The sequence below is a fragment of the Dreissena polymorpha genome, chromosome 1 (assembly GCF_020536995.1).
Source record: "Dreissena polymorpha isolate Duluth1 chromosome 1, UMN_Dpol_1.0, whole genome shotgun sequence".
NCBI lineage: Eukaryota > Metazoa > Mollusca > Bivalvia > Myida > Dreissenidae > Dreissena > Dreissena polymorpha.
The window spans coordinates 160,664,365-160,688,837 of record NC_068355.1 but is presented as its reverse complement, the minus strand read 5'-3'; the positions used below and the strand labels follow the sequence as shown (position 1 = coordinate 160,688,837).

General features: G+C 36.6%; 3 protein-coding genes and 2 long non-coding RNA genes across 7 annotated transcripts in view; 3 read left to right on the top strand and 2 right to left on the bottom strand.

Annotated features, from left to right (window-relative positions):
- Positions 1 to 24,473, top strand: part of LOC127858487 (uncharacterized) — a 418,400-nt gene that overhangs the window by 366,539 nt on the left and 27,388 nt on the right. The window lies entirely within an intron of this gene.
- Positions 1 to 24,473, top strand: part of LOC127858567 (uncharacterized) — a 198,534-nt gene that overhangs the window by 156,840 nt on the left and 17,221 nt on the right. The gene's annotated exons all lie outside the window — the stretch shown is intronic.
- Positions 1 to 24,473, bottom strand: part of LOC127858370 (34 kDa spicule matrix protein-like) — a 420,221-nt gene that overhangs the window by 384,551 nt on the left and 11,197 nt on the right. The window lies entirely within an intron of this gene.
- Positions 1,821 to 9,212, top strand: LOC127858329 (UBX domain-containing protein 6-like). 2 transcript variants are annotated; one of them, XM_052395385.1, is made up of 5 exons: positions 1,821 to 2,139; positions 4,363 to 4,494; positions 5,187 to 5,421; positions 6,794 to 6,916; positions 7,945 to 9,212. In XM_052395385.1, exons 2-5 carry the CDS (start codon positions 4,441 to 4,443, stop codon positions 8,925 to 8,927), a joined length of 1,395 nt encoding a protein of 464 aa, XP_052251345.1. In that variant the 5' UTR covers positions 1,821 to 2,139; positions 4,363 to 4,440; the 3' UTR covers positions 8,928 to 9,212. The 2 variants fall into 2 exon arrangements, with proteins under 2 accessions (XP_052251345.1, XP_052251353.1); XM_052395393.1 differs by having other exon boundaries at positions 1,856 to 1,937.
- On the bottom strand, positions 13,072 to 23,365 carry LOC127858531 (uncharacterized). 2 transcript variants are annotated; one of them, XR_008038960.1, is made up of 5 exons: positions 23,332 to 23,365; positions 16,124 to 16,216; positions 15,660 to 15,760; positions 15,119 to 15,237; positions 13,072 to 13,291 (listed from the first exon to the last, which is right to left on the bottom strand). It is a non-coding gene; the product is annotated as an uncharacterized LOC127858531 (long non-coding RNA). The 2 variants fall into 2 exon arrangements; XR_008038959.1 differs by lacking the exon at positions 23,332 to 23,365 and having other exon boundaries at positions 16,124 to 16,395.

Here is a 24,473-nt window from a genome sequence, read left to right as displayed (position 1 = left end):
AACACGTCTCTGATGACAAACACAAAATCCGAAATACGTCTTGAAATCGCTCGATGCTTAAAAAATATTTAACTGTTAAATAAAAAACCTCCACGTCCGTTGTCCTAAAAATCAGAGATGTAGGAAGTTTAGTCATTAAAATTACGTCACATGAAGTACGTCATAAAAAGCATAATCAATTGAATTAAATATAAGTACGGAATACTCAGGTAATGTATAAATTTTGGTTAATAACCAAAAAAGAATGAAATATGTGATATAAACAATAACACACGTCAGAGCTGGGCCGGAAGTCTATAATCGGCCCTAGCCGAATAACGGCCCTCGGGCCGTTATGTCGACAGCGGGCCGATTATAGACGTCCGGCTCGGCTCTGCCGTGTGTTATTGTCTAATTAAAAGCAATCCTTTTTTAGCAAAAATCCTGTTAAGAGGTTAAGTGTCTTTCCAAATTTACCTTTGCAGACTGCACAGGCTAATCTTTGACAAAATGTTACACTAATGCCGTAAGCCCAGTTTTTGGAGAATGAGGTTCTATTTGGGAAACATGATCACACTATCTATACAGTATACACCATAACAAAGTCAACACGAGGTAAGGTGATATTGGTGTATTGCATTTGTACTAACTTGATAGATCTGAGTTTTTTACCTGGGATAAAAAGTTATAAAGGGTATTTGCTTACTATGATAATTCTGTTTGAGAGATAGAAATTGAGGCACTATTCTAAAGTTTGCATTCCCTTTAATATGGGGATTTCCAATTTGTTAATTAACACATCTGATTAACATCAAGTATTACTTAATTATAAAAAAGCTTATATCTTGAAAACAAAGCATAAACATACTGGTACCTGTTTCTTTTGAAAATCATCATGATCTGAAAAACACAAACAGTATCAAAATTATAAAGAATTTTGAATTATCTGTCATAAAATGTCAATCATATTTATTTGATCATGTCATTGCAAGGGACACAGAAAAAGCACAATTGGTACTCAGAGACTAACTGAAAGCTGGGACTCAGAAACAAACGTTGAGTTATCATATCATGTAGCCATAGACGTGGACAGACCTTTTTAACTTCAAATGTATACATACAAATACATAAAAAGGTTGCCGTTGTAAAATGGATATGGTGTCCTCCTAATGACCGGGATTCTAACTGTGGAAGCATTCATATGATCTCCACCATGGACACCAAATAAGGGTCCTACCCAAGAAACGGACTCGCGAGTGTTTCAATATGCCTTAGTCTTTCGATGCAATTTAGCAAATAAATAGGTTTAAACTAAATACCTAAACATGCACACATCTTTTAATCAGTATACTTAATAATTGACAATTTTCAACAGGTCTATTTTACACACAGACAAGGCCTGTGCAGTTGATTGAGTGGTCCACATTAGATGTATAAACTCACCACAAGTGCGAAGACAATAATCAAGACTAAGCATCCCAGTGGTATAACGATGTAAGCAACCGCATGGTTTACCGCAGCTGCGGAAGGTCTAAGCGTAGAAATTGTCTGTTGGACAGTCTCATTTGCCAACGAGGAATTAGCAATGGCAGTCGCTGCTGTAACAGCATTCATCTTTCTGACACCTGTCGATGATTAAAAAAATTGACACACTTAGTAATTCTTCTTCAAAATCAATGCAGACAAGTTTTACCACCGTTTTCTTAACGTAACATTCAATTTTTATCGCTGACAGCGCAGTAAGTGAGTATATATTTGCAGAACTTTAAAAATATAACTTATTGACATTTCACCGGAAGCATTCCCCCATAACAAACCGGTGCGTCAAACAAACACGTTGTGAAAATTCAAATTTGCTGGACAGTTCCGGAAAAATTATAGGACAAAATACTAAATTTCATATGCAAATGGTGTTTCTAAATATAGACGCTGACACGGATCTAAATCAAGTGACAATTGTAAGTGCAATAAAAGTGGGTGTTATTAATTTCGCAGAACACATACAACTGGTTATCTCTGCGGTTTGGAATGAAATTCTGACATTCAGTGTGCAAGGCCAAGTTCTGACAGCCTTGGTTTGTTTGTTGATCATCAATATTTTGCTGATCAATATTTTCTGGAGGGTGTACAGACCCATCATCTGTAACCCGGAAATTGCAGGTATAGTACAACAATTATATGTTATGTTGTCAGCTTTTCGCAGACTGTAACTTTATCATTCAATCAGCAATTGTAATGCTACATGCTGCACCATGTTCACCCTGTACTGCTGTAGTGAGGACAGTTGGTATGTTATGCCTGTGTCCCTTGCTCAAAGGTCAACTTTATCTTGGCCCAAGATCACACTCATTTTAAAATAATCACAATTTGAAAGTAATTTTTGATAACAAGTTGAACTTGTTGCATTTACATTTATCATAAAGACTTAAAGCTTATGTTGTGTTCTTTGAGAAATCAGGTTGATATTTGCATGCAATAATGCAATATCTTCGGTATCTGTTCGTATACGTAGAAGGACCACTTCTGGTAATATTTGTACGGGGGAGGAGTCTTCAGAAATGATCTGGGAGGGCTTGTTTAAAGCCCTCGACTGTCTGCATGCGCACCACGCTATCGTCCAAATGGTTCCACAACACAAGTGTTTCCACGAAAAAAAAGTTTTTGTACTGGTTTGTTTAAGCACTAGGAATTTTGAATGCACAAGAGTTATTTGTAATATGTCGGTCTAATATGTACGACAATGTAAAGTCGGAGTAAGTTTTTACTTTGACAGTTCTTTGTTGAGGTTAAGATGTCAGGTATACATCTGAGTCCACTGCCGGCTCTTGTGGAGCATTACCATGACCATCTTGGTTATAACTTCACATATATTGAAGCTTGAAACTTCACACAAATCTTTAGAGACACTGACCAAGGCCCATATCACTGACATGAATGATGAAATTTGAAGCTTGAAACTTCACACAAATCTTTAGAGACACTGACCAAGGCCTATATCACTGACATGAAATTTGAAGACAGTTTTTGTTCATTCACAGTGAAATTATAGTTGAAGTTTACATGTATACTAGCACTGTGAATGAACAAAAACTGTCATGTGACCACAAAAGTCAACGTCAGTAGTCATTTTATGACAACAAACAGTTGTACGGATCATTTCAACTAAGAGGACTCACCAGTCACGTAAAATATCGAATATTATATATATTTTTTATAAACAACTGGTAGCAAGATGTGTTGCAGATAATTGGTCATTAACCACATTTTAAATAACTCTTTTGACCTGTTAATTTTTTCAGCTCAATTCATAATATCACTTTAATAAAATTATATGCAATCTTATATATTTGTGACTTATACTATTTTACTTGTTTGAACATAACGAAATGATCCTTGAAACAAAATAAGTGTCTTAGTGTCGTATGAACGAAACTACATAAAACTCAATTCCGGGATATTTTTTCAATATGTTGATGCTGCATTAACGAATATATATACGTGTATATGAAGTGAAAACACCAAAAATAAACAACGGTTGCGATAGACACCTATAAACTTGTAGATGCACATATCACTTAAACATTAGTTCATTTTGTTGTTGCAGAATTTATATATGTCATGCATTAATTTATGACATAAATCTTAACTTGTTATATCTAATTTTAATCTAAATTAGCATAAATTATATTGTTTCACATGTTTTTCATTAAATTAAATGCTTGCATTTATTCGGCTACTGCCGTTTGCATATTTTTGCTACTGACGTTTGCCATTCCTAAACGTACTACTGATGTTTGCCATATTTGTTTTCACTCTTTAAACGTTTATTTAATATCTGGTAGATATTTTTGTTTGTTTATGCATAGACATATGTAATATATGTTCGTCCGGAAAAGCATAGACAGTTCTGTCATCGTAAATTTTCGAGAACACTGACTCTTTATAATTTTACTACTGACGTTTGCTTCTTAAATGGAAATTTGCGCCGAAGTGTTCTCGAAAACCAGAGCAACACACAAAATGCGTGATATACCTATTAAAAGCTATATGCATGCCATATTGCCTGCACTAGGTCGTATGAAAGTCAGAGGATGATCAGCAAAGATATTGGAAAAAACCTACCTTGCACGGCTGTTTGTTGTCATAAAATGACCACTAATGTTGACTTTTGTGGTCACGTGACAGTTTTTGTTCATTCACAGTGCTTAGTGTTGTTTTATATTTTCTATAAAATTTACAATCTAAATTCTTGATCCACACAAAGGATCATTCATTAATGAACAAATTGAGTGAAGTAAGAAAAGGAAATTAAAGATATATTGTTTGATCATGTATTGTTTTCAGACTTTCTCTTTCAATTGTTATTGTTTTCTGTTTGATAAGGTCTTGTTGCAAAGTACTCAGACCTAAGAAAGAGAAAGGAAGGGCAGGATCAAGCACACCAGCAGTAGAGGCGTTGAAATGTCATTTTTAAAGAAGTTCTTTCAAAAGAAGAAACTTGATGTCAAATTTAAGGTATGTATGGAGTCTGAACAGTTTGTAAAGAGCTCCTTAATATTGACTTTATATTGATATTTTAAATTTAGCATAACCAGGCATGTTTTTAAATGTAAAATCTCATGTAGCATAAATGAAATTGTTTTCTTACCGCAATTTGTCTTACTTTTTTTATTTGCATATTTATTCAGAAGAATTTCAAACCAGTTTGTGCAGGGTCTGCATTGCAACTCAAAGTAAATGATGCTAAGAAATAAAGTCTGTACCAAATTGTCTGCTTTGGCAAAAATACACTTTTTTTTCAAATAATTTCAATAAAAATACTTGAAATAATGATTGCCATGATTTTCATGAAAATGTGGATGTTTACATTTTCGCTTCTAGTTGTACTTAAAATTAAGAATTTAGCATGAACACTTGGTATTTGCTTTACTTTTTTTTATCGGACACAAAGTTTTCATGTATAACACTCATTCAAATAATAAAGCCATGTAAAGCAAAAATGGGTTTTATGCAATATGAAATCTGGTCAGTAGCTACCCTGTTAACTGTAAAGTCATGCAAGTTTGTTTTTTTCTAAAAAGAGGACAGGGTAGCTCTTAACCAGAATGCATGAACCCTGGTCACATATGGCATATAACCCAATTTAGATTGGCACATATCATGGATGATAGAATATATGATAGGAAAACTGTATCAAATTCCTGTAGAAAGCTGGCGAGGGACATCGTCTTAATGAGGAGCGGCCTTCTCCCAGCAGGCAGAGTGTTGCCAGTAACCATGGTAACCAGGGGGCCAGTGGGGCGAGTCACCAAGAAAACCTGCGACCTAGTAGCACTGCCAGTAGCAGGATCTCCAGTGCTGACTACGAGCGTTCACTGTCAGAAGAGAAGAGATTGGCAGCAGAGGCAGCACTAGCTAGGAGCCAAGCACAGAATAAAAAGGGTAAACCTGAACTTGTGAGACGGGGATTGGGTGTTTAACGAAAGAGAAATAAAAATGATGAAATTATCAGACCTTTTAGTCTTTTCATTGGCGTTGTTATATGTCATGATAAAAAAAGAAAAAGGTTCACTTGTAGCTCTTGGAGAGTAAAAATGAACAAACAATAATCATACTGTCATGTAATAATGAATTTTCAATTAATATTGTAATGAAGAATTCACTGTGAACAACCAATACTCCCAGTTTCAGTAGTTCCCTGTTTTGAATGATGGGCCAAAGCATTACAATGATAATAATTTAGAGATCTTGCACATGTCAGTAACTTTTCTGGTACTTGCCCAATCTGAAAAACACCAACACATTTTGTATAGTCATGTTTGCTTGCTCAACATTCTCTTTTTTTTCCCTGCAAAGATGGGATATACTTAAGTCACTGTCTGGGTTTGGAGGTTGGTCTGTCTACAGATATTTGTGGAGCCAACTACTTGGTCATCAGACCAACAATTATTCATTAGGTGTTCATGTATTTTCAAGATGCAGTTTGTAAAACCAGTATGCTGTCATTATATCTGCTGCACTGTACCAGTATTGAACAGATATAGAAACCACATGGGCATAGTTGAAAAAGAAAATATAGAGTCTACATCATCAGTACATGTGCATTTTTAAATATAAATATAATTAAAAACAATATATGTGTTTGTCAGAAACACTATGTCCCCTTTTGTGCCGCTTTGAAGCTATATATTTGACCTTGAAGGATGACCTTGACCTTTCACCACTCAAAATGTGCGGCTCCATGAGATACACATGCATGCCAAATATCAAGTTGCTATCTTCAATATTTCAAAAGTAATTGCAAATGTTAAAGTTGGCGCAAACAAACACACAAACAAACCAACAGACAGGGCAAAAACAATATGTCCCCCACTATAGTGGTGGGAGACATAAAAAATATGCATGAAGGTTTGATTTCTGCAACGATTACCTATTTGCTGTGTTGAGCTTCAATCACTTATCATTAGACTGTTTATTCAAACAGCGTATAGTTTAAAGCCTACTGAAGAAAGACCTGTATGTCAGTGCATAAGACAGAGTTTATATAACCTGGCTGGTATGTAAGAGTCACACTGTCTGTTTGTCAGTCTGTAGGTCTGTCTGCATAAGTTTGTAGATCAAACTACTTCCATATTTCTCATTGATTAAAGTGATACTTGAAATAAGTCCTCACCATAAAGTGTATATGTATAAGAAACTGGTATTCCCCATGCAGTGATCCACAAACTCCTGAGTTATATTCCCCTTATCAAAGCTTACAAAAAGGTGTAGCGGATTGAGTTTCATTTGTGACAAAACTCTATTCTATGTTCAGTTCCGGACAGCACGATGGCTGCCAAGGCAAGAATGCGGCGTGAATTGGAGCTTGAAAAGAAGAAACTGGCTGAGGCTCAAGCCCTTGCTCAGAGATACAGCGAGCCAACAGAGGTCGTTAAAGGTATCAGCGCCTTGTTCTTATAGATCTTAGACCTGGGGTATAAATAGTACAAGGCCACAAGCTTGGGCAATATTTCTCTGGAAATGTAATCATTTTTGAGGTTCACAGAACAAACACATATTTTATGCGTATTGTAGACTGTGCATGTCTTAAAGTATTTTTGTTTGAAGTTCATTACTAGATTGTTCAAAACTAAACTGAACACAACTTTTCGATAATTTCTTTAAAAGCTCCTATTGTATTCAAACTTTATCTGAAAGTATTACATTTTGAAAGATGTTTGTAATTGTGTTAAATCCAAACTAGTTGAAACTGCAAATTTTTTGGGGAGTTACTGTCCCATTGAAAAATAAATAATTTGATTTTGCACAATATCTCAAACGCTAATGGTTGGTAAATTTAAAATTGTTCTGCGCCATTGATTTTCCATAAGTTTATTGCCTAATCATACCCGGTAATAAAACATTTCACATTAAGTTTTACTTACTTTTACATTTCTGCCAAAATCTGAAGATGAAAGAATCCTAATTTAATAACAATTTATATGCAGTGATCTTATAGTATGTACATATTGTCAGGTCTTTTCACAACTGTGATTTTCAAGGGAGTTGTTTACGTTGGAATAATAATTAGTTTTGGCATTAGATCTTTGACACCAATGATCAAACTTGAAAACGTTTATGCAGCAATTGCTGGACATGCACATAGTTTAACATCATTTTGCTTCAATGTTAGGTCAAAGTGATTGTTCTTGTTTGTTCATCTTTCAAATACCGGTAGTAATTGGCTAAATTTCTTGTTCCCATGCTTTCCATTAGGACTTACCATGACGCAGCCAATCATGTATTCACTGATATTTAAGATTAATTATGACTCAAATTTGGATATTTAAAATGAAATTCAATATCAATACTCGATTATTTGTACTTAATAACAATAAAATAGCATTACTTCCCAATGTAAACCTTATAACACTTATTTTAACTCTAGCCCAATTTGTAAAAATAGTATTATTTCCTTGTCTTTAGATTCTGCTCCCATGGTCACAGTTCTGTTCACATGCCCTGACATTGACGCTGCAGTACTGCCCAAGGATGAAATGGAGCGGCACATTGAAGAGTTCTTGTTGATGCAGCTAGCAGAGGAACCAGAGATGGCGTCGGCTCTTATGATTGCCACTCTGAACAAAGATAAGGAGAAAGTAAAAGTATGCGTAGAAACTCTCTGCAAATACTTAGATAACATTATTTCAAATCCCGGGGAAGAGAAGTTTAGAAAAATTAGAATTTCTAATAAAGCTTTTGTGGAAAGAATCGCTCCATTAAGAGGTACTGAAGAATTTCTGCAGGCTGCTGGGTTTCAGATAACAAGTTTGCCGTTTGAAGACCGAAATGAAGATTTTTATGTGATGGATTCGGAAAAAGCATCTGATCAAGAAAGATTGGAGAATTTGAAGTCTATTTTAGTTGCTTCTGAGCCAATAAAACCACAGTTAGATAGGGCTATGAAAGTTTTCACTCCATCGGCCAGAGCCACAAACTTCAATATCCCAGACGAATTTTATGCTGTTTCAAAGGAGGAAATGAAGAAAGAACAACAGCGGAAACAGGAGGCTGTGGAACAGTTGGGGATGTTGAGAACGAAAGCCATGAGGGAGCGGGAAGAAAGAAAAGAGCTGTTGAAGTATCGTTATGCATTGATTCGTGTTCGATTTCCAGATGGTGTTTTGCTTCAAGGCACATTTAAGGCCTCAGAAAAACTGTCAGCAGTTAACGAATTTATAAGACAACATCTTGTCAATGATTGGATGCCGTTCACTTTCTGTACACAAGTCGGTTTAAAATTGGACGACGAGAATAAAACGTTGGCTGAATGTGGTCTCACTCCTGCGGCCGTTGTGAATTTCCAGTGGGACAAAACGGTCATGAATGAAGTGACAGCCCAGCAGGGCTCTTCTAAGAGTACATCTGCACTTAAAGCTGACATTTTGGCTAAAATTCAAGACATGTAAATTATCTTCAAAACTAACAGAATCGTATTTTTGTCAATAGAACAGACTGTAAAACTTTCCGATCCCTAGTCTTTGCTTCCATTTACATTCCACAAAATGTGTTATATATATGAATATGGTTGTAATCATGCGGTTGTGTTCCTTCATTAAGTTTACACTGATATAAAACCCAAGTGCAAGATACATACATGCTTGCAGAAAATAATGTATGTTGTGTTGTTGAATATAACTTCTAAAAATGTATCAATACCTTTCTTCACAGTATTTAATGAAAATTTTAAAATAGTAATTTGTCAGTTATTTTTTTGTGGTATTATAAGCCATGTTCATATTATAGCAAGGATGTTTGATTCCTTCTGAAGGAAAACTATAATCTGTCTCAGTGTCCCCCCCCCCCCTGTTGCCTTCATGTAACAACATATGTATCATCATCAATTCATGATGTTACAAAATGTGCTTGTCACAATATAATCATGGTAATACAGAATGTTTAAGTTGAAAAGGGGCATAACTTTTGTAAATGTTACTTTTAAATGATTAATATTTCACATTCAGGACTTCATATCATAAGGAACTATGCCTGCAAAATTGACAATGTATGTTGAAAGTGTACAACCGCCTTTCGACTGCTTTGTGTATAAGGGCAGACAGACAGAAATCCATGGAGATTCCAGTACACCTTCTTTACTTTGTAATGGAGGGTATGATAAGCTTCCTTTTTTGTGGAAGCTGCTTGCGGAAAGCTTAATATAACAGTCACAAAGGTCGAGTGTATGTGCACCTGTGCGATATCTCGGATACTAATGCTCTGAAATATGCAGCATCCTGTTGGAGGGTGGCCATGCCCACAATTGATTTTTCAGGGAGATGTTGCCCTTTTATTAAGAAACCCTTTCTTCATTTGATTTCCAACAGTCATAATCCTCATTTTATTAAACTGAACATCCAGCAACCCTTTAGTGTAAACCAGTGCTCCAGCTAGGATTTGAAAAGGGCAGGGGGGGCTTTTTTGTCAAATGGCACTTTGGACGCGCAGTATTTTGTCTAAAGGGCACTTTCGAGCGAGCGGGCGTTTCTGGAATGCTTCCTCTTGCATGTTAATTTATATGTTATTAATAATTGTTAGAATATATTATTCCCATTATTATTAAACAATTCAAATATAATGTCTACAATGAGGAATAAATTAATAAATTACAATGTATTGTAATAGAGATTTATTTATCATCATATGTAAAAAAAAATAAAAAAATTTTAAGGGCGGATGTTTGGGAGGGCAGGGCGGGGCGCCCTTCAATTTAGGCCTAGCTGGAGCACTGGTGTAAACATACAAATTTGATGTTCAGCTACCAAAATTTGTTGACGAGTTATGGCTTTGTAGTAAATATGGACGTTTTCTGATGAATTATTCGTTTCTGCAAAATATTACATTCACTAATGACTTTGATAAAATTGTAAATACAAAATGCATACTGAGTGAACATGTACATATTATCTGGTAATTCTACTCAAATGAGGAGCTATCGCAATCACACAAAAAAATCCTAAGAGGTCTCCAATGCTATGGTCCAAATTTGATTAAATTATATACAGCATCTCTCTCATTATTCTGCTGCAATGTCAGTTTAATACCACTGTTCTGGTCTTTTAGCTTCCACAGAATAATTGGTTCATTTCTACTTTCCATAATGTGAATGAACCTATAAATTGACAAAACCCACTGTCTGAAAGCATGTACTAGTTTCACTTGTATAAACTAGTTTCAAATTAAACAATACAACTTAAAGAGTGTCTACTGAAATTGAATAAGTTTTTATATGGAACAGAAAGCAGCTATCAATGTATTGTATACAAAATATCCCCAGCTGTTGTCCTTGTTTTAAAATATTGTCACTCTATTTGTTACTTGTTCAGTTGTATAGGTTAGCTATTGCAGAGTCCCATAACTAATTGAGGCTCGTTGTATAGGTAAGCTATTGCAGAGTCCCATAACTAATTGAGGCTCGTTGTATAGGTTAGCTATTGCAGAGTCCCATAAATAATTGAGGCTCGTTGTATAGGTTAGCTATTGCAAAGTCCCATAACTAATTGAGGCTCGTTGTATAGGTTAGCTATTGCAGAGTCCCATAACTAATTGAGGCTCTTTGTATAGGTTAGCTATTGCAGAGTCCCATAACTAATTGAGGCTCGTTGTATAGGTTCGCTATTGCAGAGTCCCATAACTAATTGAGGCTCGTTGTATAGGTTAGCTATTGCAGAGTCTCATACCTAATTGAGGCTCGTTGTATAGGTTAGCTATTGCAGAGTCTCATACCTAATTGAGGCTTGTTGTATAGGTTAGCTATTGCAGAGTCCCATAACTAATTGAGGCTCGTTGTATAGGTTAGCTATTGCAGAGTCCCATAACTAATTGAGGCTTAACTGCAATATTGATATTTTTCCATTGCAATGATACTTTCAAGCAGCCAAGACAAGAATGCACTTTAAAGTAATTTCAGAAAATTGTAATATAACTCTGAGAAAAATCCCTTAGGCAGAACATTCTGATAAGAAACAAATCTTGTCTATTAGATACTTTCCTCAATATTCTATAAGTACTGCTTGTAGTGTGCATGCTTAAGATTAGCCTAGAAATAAAGTATTATCACAGCAAATTATTTTAGTATTAAAAGCTATAAATCACAAGACCTTATTGAAATACTTTATTAGATTTGTAAGCAAATAAAATATACCTTTACACTCTCATACAACTGTTATCCGATCAATTGAATAAGCTTATTACCAGCAATACATCTGGGAATAAATGTAGTGAGAAATTTTATAAAGACATTCATTTTTTATCAAAATTCAATTTAATTGTGATTAAAGGAAAAAATGTTCAATTTGTGATTAACAAGCACATTCGTTGAATTGATATCCCCCGCCAATATGCTTCTGGACAAAAAAGTGTTATATTTGACACTCAAAAAAGCATTTTTTATGATACAAAGAGCCATAACTCTGTTATTATCAAATGGTGTACAATGCCATTTGGAACGCATCATCCTCTTATCCATATATATACTCATACCAAGTTTCAATGAAATCAGCCAAAGCACTTCCAAGATATGGCTCCGGACACAAAAGTGCCGGATGGACGGAAGGACAGACAACGCCCAAAACAATATCCCTCCGCCTATGGCGGGGGATCACTAAATACATGTACTTGTCAGAAACACTATCTACAACATTAATTTGAGTTGACCATTTTTCGAAAATAACAAAAATAATGATATTGACAAGTTTATGCAAAATAAATCTAGCATTTTCAAACCACTTAGAATGGACCTGTATCATGCGAAAATGGGTCTTATGCCATATGATCTCCGGTAGCTTCTCACCAACTCTCACATCTATACAATTGCCCAGTCTGGTCTGGGCCTACCCTGTCTGCTAATGAAACTAATAAGGCTTGTGTTACTTTATAGCAGATAGTGAAGCCATTGACCAGACAGCATGATTGTGCAGGCAGGTGTCCACCTTGCTTAAATGGTATTAGCCTCATTTTCCCCATGACCCAGCTCAGTTTAAGAACTAACTTAGACGATGGAATAAAATTGTTTTCATACATAATCTTAACAAATCATAACTATATAACCATCTGTTTTATTACTATAAATGTACATTCACAATTCAGCTTCCTTCCTTATCAAACAACTTTTTCTGCTTCAACGGAATATTCCCTGGAGGAGTCACAAAATAGTCTTCCTCAACTTTCACTGCATTGCGCAATATTTCCTGTTTACAATTGCCTTCCCTTACCACATCCTCATCTAAGAACAACTCTTCATGCTCCTGCACAGAATACATGGGTTCCAGCCCTTCAGTGTTCACCACGCACAACTGGTCTGCATATTTGATAGCACTTTTCAAACGCTCAACTCCCTCTTTGTTATTGAAATCTACCAGAGACAGCCTTTCTATCAGCTGGATTGTACTATCGTCTAATACAGTCTCAGGTGGTAAGGCCTTTGGATCTATTTCAATCCACTCTGGCTTATCTGGCAGTTTGAACTTTTCACGACACTGGAATAACTGTCTATTTAGCAGTCTAGAACAAATCTGGTTTGATCGAATCACAAACATACACGCATAATGTGCCATTTTATCAATGCAGCTAAATGTACGCAATTAAACACGGTCACAACAGATATATTTAAATGATAGTTTTCAATACAATCACATACAGATATATTTTTAATAATTTGTAAAATTTATATCACTGATTAAGAACTAGTTTTGTTTTTCAGACTTTCCTGGAGTTTTTCCTGTCTCATTTCTTCCCTTATTTCCTTTTTTCGCTTGTCAACCATTGCTTGGAAATCCTGTAAGGTAAAGCAATTTTATTTTAACTTCATTCAATGTATTATATATGTAATAAACATGTTAACAATCTTATTCTATGTCAAAAATGCAATGACTATTTCCAGTTCATACATAACATATAATATATAATAATGAAGATTAAGCAATGGTTGGAATTTTCCTTAACCCTTTGCATGCTGGGAAATTTGTCGTCTGCTAAAATGTTGTCTGCTGAATTTCTAAAATTAGCATTTTCTTTGATTTTTTTCAAAGAATACTATCAGAATAGCAAACAGTTTGGATCCCGTTCTGTGGCATCTCATCTGGATCCAAACTGTTTGCAAAGGTTTTTAAAATTCGGTTCCAGCGCTGAAAGGGTTAAAAACCATTTAGCAGTTGTCATTACCCACACTACTCAAGCTAGTGTATGTGTACTTTTTTATTTTTAGGATTAGTAAAACATAGGAACAAAAGAAACCCGACAAGCGTTTAGAAATAAATTCAATTGTTATTGAAGAGAAGCCCATATAACTTTGGGAAATCAATGGACCAGAAAGATACTCAAACTTGACGTGGAACTCTTACGGGAAGACTCACATAACAAAAATCAGGTAAACACCTCAAAGCTTTAAGGAAAAAAACTTTAGAAACAGAATGCCTGACAGACAGACAGACAGCTATATGACACCCTTCCCGGGTCATACAAAAATGTCTCAAAAACTTTCAGAGTGAAATTATACAAAACTTCCATTTCATTCTAAAAAGTGGAATATTCAGCGTACCATTCACTGGTATTCTCCACTTATTCACTGAATAGCATGAAATAAAGATGTATTATTTTCATTGCCAACAAAATAAAGATTACAATAACTCGAGATTAATTTATTCAATAACTGTTAACAACCCATATACATGTATGTGCAAAAGTATATTGGACTGTGTATTCAGAGTCTTCTGTATCGAAACTTTGCTATAGAACTGTAAGACAGGTGGGTCGCTCAGAAATTAAAGCCTCTTATAATGCCGAAAATCAATGAAAATTTCATAAAGTCGTAAAATAAAGTTAACACCTAAACAATCAGTGTTCCATATAGCAGAAGCCACAATTTCAACGCTAGATGTGGTATGATTACATAGATTTTTGTAGATACAAAATGCTCGTTTTTATTTATTTTTGACACAATTAATTCCATTTTAATATTCCGCAAATATATCTATACATACGACACACAAACACCATGTTAGTGTTCATGTGTCGTATTAATAGATATCGTTGTGGGAAATTAAAATGGAATTAAATATGCACAACAAAAATAAAAACGAGCATTTTGTATCTACACACATCTATTTTACCCGACCACATCTGGCATTGAAATTTCGGCAATTGCCATAAGAAACACTGATTTAGTTTATTTTACGAAAAATTGTACAAAATGTTCGTTGATTTTGAGTAGTAATGTTACTTTAAAGCAATTTGCCAGTGCTTGTGTGTGCATTTAGAAGGTTTATAATGCCCTTCCAAGAATGAGACTGCATTATGTGAGGACCCAGAGTGAGTCACAGCACTTAGCTAGCACAATTTTTGAATTATTGCTTCAACATCTAGACATTTATTATTGTCTTTTTTACTTAATTATTTTTTTATTTTTGTTGTGGTCTTGCTTTGTGGGACCTGGAGGAAACTCCACCACTACGGTATGGAATCAACAACCAAACTCGCATGTTTTTGGGAACAAGAATTAAACTCAGGATACCAAGTTGAGAAGCGAGTGTAACAACCACCCCTACCGGACAGCCGTTTATTTGCCAGGACTCTGATTATTAGAATGGGGTAACCAAGCCCATACCTCAAGAGGTCTGTATACAAAATGGACAGTCTGTGCTCCAGCCAGCATGGCCAGTAGGGAGACGGTCAGCGTACTAAGGTACACGCCCCACGTAACACCTGCTGGCATGGCCTGCTGACCTGCAAAGTGGACCAAAATGTAAATGCATGCAGGAAAAAAAATATGTTCAGTTTATTCACTATTGTCTGCAGGTACTGGACATTAAAGAGAAACCGTGAAATTTGAAATGAACATGCGGTAAAATCATCAGTTTATTCCTAGAATGTATGAACCAGTATATTTTAAATATTTGAATAAATATTAAGAAAAGAACTTTAAATGACAATAGCGCTAATTCACATGTTTGTTCTTTTAAAATATCCGCCTGTTTAAGAATATCATTACTTATGTGAAGGAATACACAAAAATGAGAGAAAATGAAAGATGTTTTGTCAAAGAAAATATATTTCAGCAACACAGTGTAAGGACTTAAGGAAGAATGACCAAGACATTGACGCATGCTTAACAATAGTTTTAACGCATTCTTAACAATCAATTTTACCTATTAGAGCTGTTTCCCTTTCAGCACTTTTTCTCTCAGGTCCTCAAAGTTGATCTGACTTCGCGCCTCTTTATCTACGTGCTTCCTCTTGTATGTGTCGTCTGCAAAGATCATCATTTAGTCTATACATTATAAAATAAACTCTTCTAGATTTGTAAATGTCCAATGTAAATAAGACAACCAAAACAATTCAATACAGCAAAAATTGAAAATGAGAACCCACTATAATTAAGAAAACTTGTCAACACTATGAAATCTTTACTATCAAAATGCCTCACATAATTTAAAAGTTTAACTAATACTATTAATTCATACTCGTTTTTGGTAATTATTTACTCACAAAAGTTAACTCCCTTTGGTCGCCAGTGGATCATAGAAAATTCAACAGCTGCACCAAGAAGGAAGTAGATTGGCAATAGTCGGTACAATCCAAATATTTTCTTCCCAGGAATAGCATCCAGTACCTTAGCAGCAAGTCCCTGGCGAACCATACTCTTGTACTCTGAAGTGTAAGCAGTGTCACACAGCAAGTCCCTGGCGAACCATACTCTTGTACTCTGAAGTGTAAGCAGTGTCACAGAATCAGCATGCAAGAATTTTGTACTAGTGTCTGGTTTTTATGATTTTCCTTCATGTATGAAAGAAAATCATTAACATAAGGGCCATGATGGCCCAACGCCCTCACTTGCATACTGTAGCTAATTATACCGCTGTGAGTGTGACAAATAATATACATGACTCAGGGCCCTCGTTTGGCCGTTTTGGGGCCCCCTTCCCCCTTAAAATAGTATATTTTTTTCCCCTATTTCACTGAACCCCCCCCCCAATTTTTTTTATACCTGTTTCCAGCTGGTATGGTGCTATTTAATTTTGATTAAATGTATATTTAAGTAAATTACATTAAAATATAGCAATTTTAAGATGTAGCAAGGGCCCTGTCATGTATATATTGGGTTATGTATATGAAGCATATTTCTACAGAGGGAGAAAAAAGCTTCTTTTTTCAACATGAGATTTATAAATGTAGGAGAAGCTGCTGGGCTTACTCTGCCATTTGCTACATACAAATTAGGAAACTTGGCTACAATGTGTTATTTTCATGACAAATGTTTTTGAGATGTCAAATGGCTGCGACTCAGGGCCCTAGAAGCTGTCACAGGTTGATTAATTCAATGAGAATGCTGGAATATGCTGAAAGAAATTGTTTAGCATGTTGATCTTTCACTACAAAAATATGCTTTACAATATGACTATTGCATGTAATGTAGCATTATTGAATTTCACCTAAAGTTAACCCATTTCTTTTATCTCAATCGCATTGATAGTCTGTGGCTAATTGAAACTTAAAAAGACTTTTAAGTCCCTAGAAAAATGCCATCAATGTGCATTCTGGGGTTTGTGATTGACTTTTGCACACTAATTTATTTGGGATGGCAGATGTTCCCCCCCCCCCATTTTGGGGGTGAAACATCTACATAATATTTTACTGCAAATGTAAACTGATTGTTACATATCACTGCACATTTTATATTTACACATAACTTGAAATAGGGAAATGTTTGTTTTAAATTATTTTGCAACATGAACTCAAAATTGTTCAGAATTTTCGTAGATTATTTCCGATACGAAACAAGAATATCAGTGAAACTGATGGATGCTCCCCAATGATGCGCTTTGTCAATCTATGTGTTAATAACCACCTAAAAAAAGCTATTATTTGCCTTGGTGACCTTGACCCCAGTGACCTCAAACCTCATCAAAAGTGAGAGGTCCATGCAAGGTACCTACATGCCAAATATGAAAGAGATCGGTTAAGTATTGAAGGTGCTATGAGAAACTGTTACAAAAGCGTAACGGAAAATATATCATTAGCCTCGGTGACCTTGAGCCCAGTGACCTAAAACCTCATCAAAGGTAGAGGTCCATGCAAGGTACCTACATGGCAAATATGAAAGAGATTGGTAAAGTAACAAAAGCATGACGGAAAATCTATTATTAGCCTTGGTGACCTTGACCCCAGTGATCTCAAACCTCATCAAAAGGTAGAGATCCATGCAAGGTACCTACATGCCAAATATGAAAGAGATCGGTAAAGTATTGAAGGTGCTATGAGAAACTGTAACAAAAGTGTGATGGAAAAATCTACTATAAGCCTTGGTGACCTTGACCCCAGTGACCTAAAATCTCATCAAAACTTAAAGGTAGAGGTCCATGCAAGGTACGTACATGCCAAATATGAAAGAGATCAGTAGAGAATGGAAGGTGCTATGAGAAACTGTAACAAAAGTGTGATGGAAAAATCTAATATTAGCCATGGTGACCTTGACCCCAGTGACCTCAAACCTCATCAAAAGGTAAAGGTCCATGCAAGGTACGTACATGCCAAAAATGAAAGAGATCGGTAAAGTATTGAGGGTGCTATGAGAAACTAACAAATGTGTGACGGAAAAATCTAATATTAGCCTTGGTGACCTTGACCCCCAGTGATCCCAAACCTCATCAAAAGGTAGAGGTCCATGCAAGGTACTTACATGCCAAATACGAAAGAGATTGGTAAAGAATTGAAGGTGCTATGAGAAACTGTAACAAAAGTGTGACGGAAAAATCTATTATTAGCCTCGGTGACCTTGACCCCAGTATCCTCAAACCTCATCAACTGGTAGAGGTTCATGCAAGATACCTACATGCCAAATATGAAAGAGATTGGTAAAGTATTGAAGGCGCTATGAGAAACGGTAACAAAAGTGTGACTTCTTCCATGAGATGTACTAATCTCACTCTGGAGCATACTCATACATTTGTTATATACAAGGTGATCATGAGAGTGCAGTTGAAAAAAATAAAACATTTAATATTTATAATATATACAGTCAGGAAAGCTCAATGTTTGAATTGGAGGCCGGCCAGTCCTTCCCTGAATAACTCTGGGGTCTGTAAAACTGTGAGGTGCTTTGGTAGCTGGTTCCACAATCGAGCTCCAGAGATAAAGAAGGAGTGGCGGTAGGTGTCTGTTCTGCAGTAAGGTATCCAGTAACGGACCACTGCACCATCCATGTCTTCGAGACCACATCCTCTTGTAGATGTGATGAATCGCCGGAGAGGATCGTTGGCTGGAATGTCGAGAAGACCATATGTGATCCGATACATCATCAGAAGTTTAGAGTGCTGGCGGCGGAGTTCTAGGGTAGGTAGCCCAAGATCTGCGATCATCTGGCTAGTGCTGCTTGTAGTCCTGAAGTTGCCTGTGATGAATCGCGCTGCTCTTCGCTGTACAGCCTCTAACTCTTGAATACATGCCTGTGTGTGAGGGTCCCAAGCTGCTGATGCGTAGTCGAGGACAGGTCTGATTAGTGACTTGTAGCACTGCAACTTTATGTCTTTCGGGCAGCTTGAGAGGTTGCGGAGGAAGGCGAGAGTTATTGGCAGACTTAGTGCGGCTGTCCATGTGTGGTTTCCAGGAAAGATCACTGGCAAGTGTCACGCCTAAGTACTTTCCTGTCTTGACTAAGGCTAGCTGGTGTCCGTGGATGCTGTAATCTGCTTGTGTCGGGGTTCGCTTTCTTGTAATCCTCAGTACCTCACATTTGTCTGGGTTGAAGGACATCTTCCAAGTTGTTTCCCACTCCTAGAGCGCATTGAGGTCATTCTGCAGTATCTGTGCATCCTCTGGAGACTTAATCTTTCTGCACAGAAGACTGTCACAGTCATTGAAATTAAGATTTAAATCTACAAGCAAGTCAAGCTAGTACTATGGGAACTTGAACAAGCCTGAGTCAGATTTTACTAGCCCAAACATTTTTGTTAAAAATGCAGATAAACATAACATAAAACATCCAAAGAAGCATTCATTCATTCAATCTTTAGAATACAATACAAATCTCTTATTAATTTCATCCTCATCCAAGTTAGCTTCCTCGTCATCTGAGCCAGCCTCTTTCGGATCCTGAAATAAGACGATATTAATTTCACACACAGATTTCAATCAAATCAAAATTATAAATATATACATAAAGTTTAGGTAATAAATTAGCAGAAATACAATTATCCCATTTATCCATGTGAAAGAGAGAGCAAACCTGAACCACCAGAAAATATAAAAGCAATTAAGTGCCAGGTTATTCTACAAAAAGCACATTGACAATTGATTCAATCACAGTTACCTCAGATTCACATTCCTCAACGACGTACTTGAATGACAAATGTTCGGCCATTACTCTCTGTGTCCCGAACGCAACGCAAAACATCCGGGAACCACAAAACCATGCGCTTAATGCGCAGTAATCCAATTATCGGCTGATTGCCCAGCACATGTGCGCAGTGTGTTAAAACATAAGCGGCTGTTGATTTAAGCGGCTCAAAACTTTGTTTACAAATATTGAAAATGAAAGTGGAACTCGTTTTCTGTTTAATGAATTGTACAAGCATGTCGGGCTTGTAATATTGGCTTTCCTACAAGCCCGAAAGAAAAAATACTAGTTTTTTGCTGTCGGACTAGTGCGAATTTCGACAACTGCTGTCATCCGCAAATAGCCTTGTTGACGTTGTTGTGGATTGAACTTTGGAGGGCATGTCGTTGATGTACACCAGGAAGAGCAAGGGTCCTAACACTGAGCCTTGAGGGACACCTGATGTTACTGGTGCTGGATTTGAATGTACACCCTCGACCTGTACCTGTTGACTTCGGTTTGAAAGGAAGCTTTTGATCCAGGTGAGAATGTTTCCACTGATGCCGTAGTGCTTCAGTTTCACAGCAAGGTGTTCAATGTTCATGCGGAACCTTGTTGAACACCTTACTGAAGTCAAGTAAGATGGCGTCTATCTACTCACCGTAGTCAAGAGCTGACGAGAGGTCCTGTAGGGTCAGGAGTAGTTGCGTCTCACATGACCGGCGCTTTCGGAACCCATCCTGTGCGTCTGACAGAATGTTCAGGCCTTCCATATGCTGCATTATCTGGCTGTGCATGATGTGCTCCATGATTTTGCAGCAGACAGAGGTTAGGGAGATAGGCCAGTAGTTGGCAGGTGTGCATTTGTCGCCCTTCTTTAATATTGGAGCCACTAATTCTTGCTTCCAGTCATCAGGCACACAGGCTTGTGACAGAGAGACCTGAAAGATGAGGGCCAACATAGGTGAGAGTTCACTTGCAAATTCTTGAAGAAACCTTGTAGGGATGGCATCAGGTCCTGTTGCCTTTTGTGGGTTCAGGTTCCGCAAGAGTTTGTGTATACCCTCATTTCCGATGTTGAAGGTTGCCATTGATTGAAGGCAGTGCCTTCCCCAGGAATTTGTTCAGGCGCCCCGGGGGTGGGTTCGGGAGGGGTGTCCCCTCCCGACGTTGATTTTTTTTTAATTTAACGTGTCAATTCACGTTCTGTGGTGCGTTATAACTCAAAGAAAAACAGCGTCAAAAGACGTCATTTGGTGCGCTATGACTCTTCAAAAAAAATCCCCCAGTCATTTAAAAATATATATTTTTATATTGTTTAATTGTTTTAAAACTTTTCCGCACAGCTAGTAAAATCCCGACTCGAACGATTCCCCAATACATCCGTTTCAACCCGAATCTATTACTGTATACTTACTATTTTTCAAGTTTCTATTTATTACCCGATAATCCTGTTTATTCCGTTTTTATCAAACTCTTTCTGGTAAATATTTACGATAAAAGCTTTCAGTTATTTCTTTAACACAAACCTTGTCATTTTTTAAGTGACTATTTATAGATTTGATGAAATATTGCCTCTGGATATGCGTCAATCCCCTGACCTGTTGTGTGCTTGTTAAAACGCTCAATACACGCCATTTGTATGCAATAGACGCGACGTTGTACATGCTGCATAATTTTCGCGCTCTTTTTAATTGAGAAAAAGATTCGACACAAAATAAATTTGCGCTGCTAATTTGAAGCAAAAATATTTAACGTTGCGGTAACATTTACATTCGGAAGTGTGTTTCGGATTAAAAACGCGTTAACATCGACTTACGGTAATGGGTTTCGGATTACAAATTTAATTATTCCCATTTGAGATTTCAACAAATATTAACCGTTGCGTTATAAATTCAACGATAATTTGTTTACACACTTTACGAGTCGAATAAATGTTTTGACGGAATTATGCATGAAATTCACGTTGTCCACGAGGATCACGGCCGGTCTTCTAACTATCGATTATCGGACGAAGCATTTACAAGTGTGCGTAATTAATTCAACGAAAATTTGTTAAAGCGCATTACGTGTCGAATAAATGTCAGAAAAACGAGGTGAATCAGTTCTATAAATGGACATGTTGAAATATACATGTACTGGAATTAAATAAATTGTTATCACATAATTGTAACCGCTATAATAATTAATTGTTTACCACTTGCAATTAATTTCTCGTATTAATTATGAGTCATAGGTAACACTTGTTTACAGTAAAAAGGTGTGATGATGATGCCCGAAACCGTCTTTAATGTTCTGTACTGTTCTAATTTCCGGTTTTATATTACTCAAATGGTACAACTACTTGCTAATCAAGCTGCGATAAACTCTTACTTCATGCCCGACGTCAGTCAAAAATAATGGTCGATAGTTAACCCCGCCCTCATAAGCATTCGCATAACCGATTGGACGATGAACTTCACAGTTTGACGACTGGAAAGTTACCAGATACATCCTTGTCAGCATTTAAATGACCGTGTAATGTGGCTAGAATAATCGATACGCGCGTCATGCTATTCTCTTATCAGTGGATTATCCATTACCCCATGTGGTGTTTATGGCGATTACTTGTGAAAGTAGGTACCGAGTGCTCTTTTAAAACAGGGAATATTGATACACTGATAGGGAAACCTTGATTTGTTTGGACAATCTCCACTTTCTTTTACTGAAGAATACACTGATCGGAAAATTTCAAGCGCCCCGGGGACTATGATTTCGAAATTCAAGCGCCCAGGCAAGGGGCGCTTAAATGGCCTGGGGAAGGCACTGGAAGGGTGTGGTGTACCGCTCATCTTTGGGATGTTACTTGGGTCCTCTTCTGTGAACACACTTGTAAACTGCTCATTCAAGATTGCAGCCTTAGACATTGGGTACTTATACAAGAGTCCATCATGTTTCAGAGGGGCAATACCACTGTTGTCACATCTTCTTGTTTTGATGAAGGGATACAGCTTCTTAGGGTTGCGATCTTCAGATACGGTATCGCTGATGTAAGTGTTGTATGCCTATCTACACTGGTATTTGACTGTCTTTTGCAGCTGTTTATATCGAGTGAGGTCTTCTGGTTTCCATGTATGTTTGGATCTCCTGAGGGCCCTCTTCTTTCGTCTTGTTAGGCGCTTGATCTTTCGATTAACCCAGGGTTGGTTGAAACGTTGACGGAAGTAAGGACAAATTGGCAACTATATGCTCCGCCGAAATTTTATTTCGGGAGCATAAAAAAACTGCACAAAATCGACTGATTTGTTTCATCACTTGGACTAAACGCCAAGGTATTCACAATATTATCCGAATGAACATGTCCGAAATTGGTGAAAAAGTGGAAGTATACGATTACTATGAAAAACAACCTATGGACTCTATCAAAATGCACGGTGAATACACAAAAATAATAACTTAGATTTGAATTATATTAGATATATAAATAAATCTCAATATGTTTAGCAAACTATATGAAAGAATTTTACATAATTTTAGCATGTCCTTTCTGTGCTCGATTCAAGGACGCTGATTCGATTGTGAAGGCTACACACCGTTTTGGAAACCCCTACGAACAATATCTTACAGGTCATAATATACTCAAGATACAAGATACAAGAAACGTTATTTAAAGTCGGTTTTTACAAACAGTTAACATAAGCTATCAAAGCTATTTTCCGACAAAAACAAAGTCTTAACAACAAGATAAACAAACACCTAGATAAAAAGAAATGCAGATTATCACATATAATTTATAGAAATATAAAATGATTGCTAAGAACATAAGTATTACTAAAAGTAATTGACCAGAGTATTTAAATAGATACATAAGACTTTTAAAAATATGTACTCAGAGGCGTCGGAGCTGGTGCGGCAGGGGCGTCGGCCGCCGCCCCAATATTTTCGGCAAAAATGAAATTTCGGCAAAGACCTTTTTTTCAATACCCGTATATTTGAAAATATCTTTACCACGAAGCAAGGTAATCATGCTTTCGCGTTTATGACACGTGTATTGTTGATTGTCATCACCCGCCCGCGGTAATGTACGTGTAAATTAGGTTGTTAATTGATCGGTCTTGAGTAATTTAACATGAGAATCTTAAATTGTCAGTATGATCTAAACCTTTGCTTCTTTTTATTAATATAAAGGAAAGTATGACATGAAACAAATGTGCCGATATCCAATAGTCCTTAATTATCACAAAATTAAAGATACCTCAAGATACCTGAATGAATTGTAATAACTCAAAGTGCATCGATAATTTAAAAAAAACTTATTTAATGTTTTTTACCACTTTTTGTGTCGTTTCAATATGTCTTCTCCAAACCATCGAACGAATTTCAAATTTCTAAAACGGAATTTCGGGAAAAAAATCCCGAAGAACGTTCTTTCAACTCGCATGATCCCTATTGTTGTGTCGCCTGCTACAAAGTACAAACTGCGACATATAGAGATCACTACTCCATTGTCTGTCTGACTGTCACAACTTTTGTCATTCAGAATATGCCTTCAATTGACGTGTATAAGGTCAGGTATCAGGCATAAGAACGCATCAGAATATGCCATTTGATGCTAAAATTTGAAAAAAAAATCGGGGGAGGCTCCCGGACCCCCACCAACTGGAGGGGG